The following is a 7,025-nucleotide window of genomic DNA, read 5'->3' as shown; positions in this document are numbered from 1 at the left end:
CCTACAAACAACAAACAACAACAACAAAGCCTTTAGTCCCAAACAAGTCGGGGTAGGCTAGAGGTGAAACCCATAAGATCTCGCAACCAACTCATGGCTCTGGCACATGGATAGCAAGCTTCCACGCACCCCTGTCCATAGCTAGCTCTTTGTCGATACTCCAATCCTAAGTTTGTAAAATCCTACCGAGTGGTGAGCAATCCTCCCACTCGGAGGCTTAGCGGCAGTCCATTACTCGCCTAAGTTTGTAAAATCCTACCAAGTGGTGAGCCGTCCTTCTCCTTTGGAGCTGCGCCACAAATACAACGTACGCTCCATATCCATCCGCAAGGACGGCGAGGTGCAAGTCGACTGCAATCCTTTCCCTAGGAGCCGCACCACAAGTACAATGTACGCTCCATCCCTACCTACAAGGGAGACGAGGTGCAGGTCGACCGCGGCCCTCTTCTTCGAGCTACGCCACAAATACAACGTGCGCTCCATCCTTGTCTGCAAGGACGACGAGGCGCAGGTCGACTACAACCTTCTTCTTCGAGCTGCACCACAAATACAAGGTACGCTCCATCCTTGTCCGCAAGGACGACGAGGCACAGGTCAACTGCAACCTTCTCCTTCGAGCTACGCCACAAATACAACGTGCGCTCCACCCTTGTCCGCAAGGACAACAAGGCGCAGTTCAATTGAATTCTCCATTTCAAGGCTGCATCTCAAGCATGGAGGTCATTCCAAATAGGGAGCAGATTCCAAAAGCAATCACAAGCATATTCAAAAGCAGTTCGGATAAATCCTAAAGTTCCAAGCGACAAATCAAAAGTATTCGAGCATCAAGCCTGAAGGAGTTTAATGGTTACAGCAACCACTCGGCATTCCGAGGCAAATTTAAGACAGGTTTAAATCTCATAGTTTGTTCACTCGGCAGGAGGAGGGCTGGCGGGTTCGACGAATTCGGCCAAGTCGATTCCATCTGCGATCCGAGTGGCAGCAGCGATGAAAGTCTCCATAAAGGACTGGAAGTCATGCCTTTTGGTGTTGGCGACCTTGATCGCCGCCAGCTTGTCTTCACGAGCTTCCTTGCAGTGGACCCTTACCAAGGACAACGCCACGTCAGCACCACACCGGGCAGAGGACTTCTTCCACTCTTGCACTCGACCAGGAATCTCGTTGAGCCGAGTCATCAGAGATTTGAGGTCATTTTGAAGCGTCACCCTTGGCCGGAGTGATGAGTCGATCCATGAAACTGCCACCTTCAGACGAGCGAGGTAACTTGTGACGCTAGCAACACGGGATTCCAGTCGAAGCACATTCATGGCAGCCTCGTCGCCGACCAGAGAAACGATAGGGTCTAAACCCGTCTCGATCCGTCCAGTTTCCTCGTCAAAGTTTTGGCAGAATTCTGCAGTCAAAGAGTTAGTGAGTCGACTAGATAGGATTAACTTGCAAGCAGTAAAGCAGTCGGATTAAAAGGAGTACCTTCCAGCATAAGATAGAGCTTCTTGGTAAGAGTTCTCAGATAGGCTTCCGTGTCATTTCTCTTACGGACTGCGGACTCTAGCTTCTCATTCAGAGCAATCTTATCCTTCTTCAGACGAGTTACCTCTCGGTTGGACTCATTGAGAGAGGACTTCAGCTTGTTTACTTCTCCTTCCAACACTCCTACCGAAGCCAGCTTCTGGTCTGCAAGGGCAGTCTTATCTTGAGCTTCCTTCTGTGCAGATGCAAGGTCCAAGTCCTTCTTCTCCAGAGCCAACCTCATTTTCTCTGCAAAAGAAGCAATCGGATCAAACAAGAGATCGAAGAAATATCTTAAAAGACGATCGACGTGAACAGTCGACAGGCAGTTACCTTCCATACCAGCAGCTTCATCTTGAGCTTTCTTCAACTTTTGTTGGGCCAGCTCCAAGTCGAGGTTGAGTTGCCTCTTCTTCTCCTCAAATTTGGCAAACTTAGAAATGAGAGTACAAGATTTCTGCAGAAGGTAAAAGACGTGTCAATTGACAAGATCAAAGATTATTTACTTCCGAGTGAATAAAACTTAAAAGTTTACTCAGACCCATGTCGACTGCCCGCAGTCGACTGCGGTCTTGGGGACTACACCCAGCGGGTGCACTTGGCGTGCCCCCACTGATTCAGACCCCGCTCGACCGGTCCGCCCGGATCGATTAAAAAAGAATAAAGAGAAAAGAATTATTCAGACCCCGGCCGACTGCCAGCAGTCGACCGTGGTCTCGGGGACTACACCCAGTGGGTGCACTTGGCGTGCCCCCACTGGTTCAGATCCCACTCGGCCGGTCAGCCCGGGTCGAGTGGAAGAAAGGAAAGGGAAAAGTACTCAGACCCCAGTCAACTGCCCGCAGTCGACTGCGGTCTCGGGGACTACACCCAGTGGATGCACTTAGTGTGCTCCCACCGGTTCAGATCCCACTCGCCCAGGCCGAGTGGAAGAGCGCAAATGCTAAATACAACAAAACACCCAGCGGGTGTACAGATTCGACGCAAACAATAAGAGATTGTATGAAAGAAAATATTTCAGGTAGCATATCCTAATGGAATAAGGTCAGTCGAAAGCCTACTTACCTGGACATTGGCCCGAAGAGCCGCGCTGGCATCGTAAGCAGCCTGGCTGTTCTCGAGCACCATCTTCATCCGCTCCATCATCACGTTAGCCTGACGGATGGCCTCCGCAGCCGTGTCTGAATGGCTTTTCGGAACATGGTAGTTGGTGAAGAAGGGAGCAGATGACCCAGGTGCGGCAGCTTGGAGCTCCGAAGCGTGAGGTTGGACGACTGAAGGAAACACCGGTACAATCGACGGTGTGGGGCCCTCACTCGACAATGGGACAGCAAAAGTTATAGAGGCCCCACCTGCATCTTCAGATTGCTGGACGGTTGATGTTGTCATCGGTCCCTGCTGAGACGTCTTACCAGCTGCTACTTTTTTGTTCTTTCTGGGCCTAGGGGCCACATCTTCATCATCATCCGGAAGCTCGATAACGTTGGGTGGGGCTGCAAATAAATCAGTCGACCCCAGGTGAATCGCCAGAATTTGATCGACCAAATAATCAAGAACAAGATCATGAGAGTTCTACCTGGGTTGGAGGTAAACGCGTCTTCCATTCCTCGTCTCGGTATTGGTAGGAAGAAGTTCCAGAAGTAGCAGCACTACAAATGTCAACATTCAGTCGGTTATGTTCTGTTGCTCGAGTCGACCAAAAGATCGGGTCAGATGATTACCCGGAGATGGTGGGGATGGTCACTTTGATTCTGGGCGAAGTCTTTGGTGGTTTGAAAGATGTGGCCTTCAATGCTTTCGGCGCAGGAGGCGGCGCAGTCTTTAGCTGTTTCGATACCTTCTCAGTCGGCACCGGAGAAGACGTCCGAGGGCGCTTCGAAGATTGCCCAGTCGGTGCAGCCGCCAGGTCAGGGGTGCTCGCCGGGTCGTGAGCGTGCTTGGACCTCCTCTCTCTGCGAGGAGGCGAGTCAACCTCTTCTTCATCACTCGAGTCGTCGCTCTCCTCATCCTCCTCTGCATCCGAGTGCCACTCGCCACTCTCGCCCCCGCTCGCCCCTTCCTCGACATTTTGCTCTTGCACTCCATTGGGCATCGAGTACATATCAATAAGAGCTTAAAAATACAATGAACAAAAGAAACACAGTCGACCGTCAACAAGATGTTACATAGTGAATCAAGAAGACACTCGACAATGCAGAATCATACCTGTTCCGGCTGGCGCAAATTGTCGAATGGAATCACCCTCCTGGACCCCCGGGGATTATCTTTGTTGCCGGTGATTCCTCTCAGCCACTTCTCCACCTTGTCCTCACTGACGTCCTCCGGGTGGATCCGAGTGGAATCCTCGAGTCCCGAGTACATCCACATCGGATGGCCACGGGCTTGGAGTGGTTGGATGCGTCGACTGAGAAAGACCTCCAGCAGGTCCATACCAGTCACTCCGTCGCGGACAAGTTGGACGACCCGCTCGATCAACACCTTCACCTGCGCCTTCTCTTCCGGGATCACCCTCAAGGAGGAGGGCTTCTCCACTCGAGCCAGGGAAAAGGGGGGAAGTCCAATCGACTGACCCGAGGTCGGCTGATCCTTGCAGTAAAACCAGGTCGACTGCCAGCCCCGGACCGAGTCGGGAAGGATCATAACTGGGAAGGTGCTCTTGTTCCTCATTTGAATTCCAAGGCCCCCGCACATCTGTATCACGTGCGTCCTCTCGTCACTCGGGTTGGCCTTCTTGACCGTCTGGGAGTGACATGTGAATATGTGGTTGAAGAGACCCCAGTGCGGTCGGCAACCCAAGAAATTCTCGTACATTGACACGAAGGCAGCAAGGTACACGATGGTGTTTGGAGTAAAGTGGTGGAGTTGAGCCCCGAAGAAGTTCAAAAAACCACGAAAAAAAGGGTGGGGAGGCAAAAAAACGCGGTCGACATGAGTGGCGAGGAGAACGCACTCACCCTCCTGCGGCCGTGGCTCGGTCTTGTTTCCCGGGAGTCGCGCCGATTCGTGGGGGATCAGTCCCCCCTCTAACAGATCGTCGATGTCGTCTTGGATGATCGTCGAGCGGATCCAGTCGCCCTGGATCCAGCCCGGCGGCAGGCCGGACCTTGACGAGGATCCACCCTGGCTGGTCCTCTTTCCTTTCACCTTCGCTGTCGCCTTATTTGCACGCTCCAACGCAACCGTCTTCTCCTTCCCCATGGCAGTGAATCGAGTCCGAGCGGGGCTACGACGCCGAGAGCGGAAACAGGCGCAGCGGAGAAATCTGAGGAAGAAGAAGGAGAATGAGGGCGCACTGTTCAAAAGCCCGGTCCGGTGCCTTTTATGAGGACACTTCCGAGTGACTGACTTGTAGGCCTGGACGATCTTATCAAATCCCGCAACAGTCGCGCGCGTGATACGTGGCAAAAAAAGTGGCGCGGGGATCGAGACGACCTGCCTAATCGGTCTCGATTACCGCGGCCTCCCCCATCCGGCGCGCTTCCCAAAATTCAAATCCCGCGAAATCCACGGACAGCAGAACAACTTTTCAGACGGAGAGTGCTTGCTCGGGGAGCAACGGCAAGGAGAGCTGCACGCCCTCATCCCGCTCCGGTGTGCATACTCTTCATTAAGTGGTCTGAAGATCTCGTTGTAATTTCTTTTACTTTTTGGGTGCTTTGTACTACTTTAGATCCTTCGATACAAATTCCGAGGTCCTTTTAGCAAAAATAATAATAATATAAAAACCAATAAACTTAAAGAACAATTGTTAAAAAAAACTTAAACAAGGATAACGGTGCTTCCACTGGCACGGGTGTTCATCTAAAAGAATATGGAGAAATCGCTGTCGCCGCCGTCAGGCTTTTCTTCGGACGTGCGAGTGGCACTCAAGGCAAACGTCTCATGCACAACCTTCTCTACGTCGAGCGTCTCCGCCTCTGCCCCCGAGTCGGCACTGTCGTCGTACGGCATCGGGATAAACGGAGGCCGTGCCACGTCGAGGACGCGGTCCCAGCACACGCCACGGAAGAAGGCGTGCCGCTTCACGCCGTTGGCGCCGAGCCGCTTGCCGGAGTCCTTTTCCAAAAGCCGGGCGATGAGGTCGCGCAGTGGCGTCGGCTCGCCCGGCAGCTCCGGCTGGGCGGTGAGCACGCGTTGGAACGTCTCCCGCCGGCTCCGGCCACGGAACGGCGTGCGCCCATACAGCATCTCGTAGAGCACCACCCCGAGGCCCCACCAATCGACCGCGTAGTCGTGCCCGCTCCCGGCCACAACCTCGGGCGCCACGTAGTACTCCGTCCCCACGAACGAGTTCGACTTGGCCGGCGTCGTCCCCGCGCCTGGCGACGAGCAGCAGGAGGACGACGAGGCGGGAGAGGCCGCCCTGGAGGTGGTGGAGGAGGAGGACGACGACTCCGGCGAGGCTGCCCGGCGAGAGGAGAAGTGTCCGAAGACCAGTGTCTTGTTGTTTTTGCGCTTGCGGCGACGTGAAGAATTAGAAGAAAGCGAGCTCCCGGGTGATGGAGAATTAGTGTCAGGCGGCGGCGGTGGCAACGGCGGGGGTAGGCTGGTGGAGAGGTCGAAGTCGACGAGCATGATATGGCCAGAGCCCTGGATGAGGACGTTATCCGGCTTGAGGTCACGGTACACGACACCGAGGCCGTGGAGGTGCTCGAGCACGAGCACCAGCTCCGCCGCGTAGAAACGGATGGCGGCGTCGGAGAACGCCCGCCCGGCCTGGCGGCGGCGGAGGGAGTTAAGGTCCCCGCCGGCGCAGCGGTCGATGGCGAAGCCGACGACGGCTTCGGTGGCCACGACGCCGCGGAGCGAGGGCAGGAGCGGGTGGCGGACCGCCAGCAGGACGTCGCGCTCGAACCAGATCCTCCGGAGGCCGTCGCCGCCAGGTGCTGGCCCGCCCGCGGCGCTCTTTTGGCGCGCGGCAGCGCGGGACATGGCCTTGAGGGCCATGGGCTGGTCGGGGGAGCAGCCCCCGCCTGCAGCTGCCGCGACAACGGGTACGACGTGGAAGACCACGCCCCTCGCGCCGTGGCCAAGCACCGACATGGCCCTGAGGTCTGCCAGGCTCAGCTGCGGCGGCGGCGGCATGGGCGCCGTGCTCACCATGGCACGCGGCGGCGTGCAGCAGAGCTGAATCGGGAAGCGCGAGCATGCACTGCACTAGGCGCGACGCAGAAGCGAAGCTAGTGTCGGGGTTTGGGTTTAGAACCTTACAACGCTCGTCACTAGCATGGGCTTTTGCTTAAATTAACAAGCTCATTAACGAGCGAAGAGACACGGGCGAAGGTTACGGCACAGCGTGATCTACTATAGCCGAACAGAGACAGCAGCTCACAACGGCAACAGACGTGGGGAAAAGGCAAGAGCAAGAAGCGGGCGGCGTCCGGTCCGTCTGCATCAGGATCGATACGAATCCCCCAAGGGCCTGAACAACATTCACGGCACGTGAAATCACAGCTCTATCTTGTAGCGTCCTCCGTCCTGACGATGGTTACCGTCGTCCTCCGTCCTGATGATGG

At 55.3% G+C, this 7,025-nt stretch overlaps 1 protein-coding gene across 1 annotated transcript; it reads right to left on the bottom strand.

The window, feature by feature from the left end:
* Positions 1-5,166: 5,166 nt before the first annotated feature.
* On the bottom strand, positions 5,167-6,772 carry LOC119319226 (serine/threonine-protein kinase OXI1-like). The gene has a single exon (XM_037593711.1). The coding sequence runs from the start codon at positions 6,610-6,612 to the stop codon at positions 5,311-5,313; it is 1,302 nt and encodes a 433-aa protein (XP_037449608.1). The 5' UTR covers positions 6,613-6,772; the 3' UTR covers positions 5,167-5,310.
* Positions 6,773-7,025: the final 253 nt, after the last annotated feature.

The sequence above is a fragment of the Triticum dicoccoides genome, chromosome 6A (genome assembly GCF_002162155.2).
Source record: "Triticum dicoccoides isolate Atlit2015 ecotype Zavitan chromosome 6A, WEW_v2.0, whole genome shotgun sequence".
In the NCBI taxonomy this organism is placed as follows: Eukaryota; Viridiplantae; Streptophyta; class Magnoliopsida; order Poales; family Poaceae; genus Triticum; species Triticum dicoccoides.
Note: the sequence above shows the minus strand (reverse complement) of the source record. Positions and strands in the feature narration are given on the sequence as shown.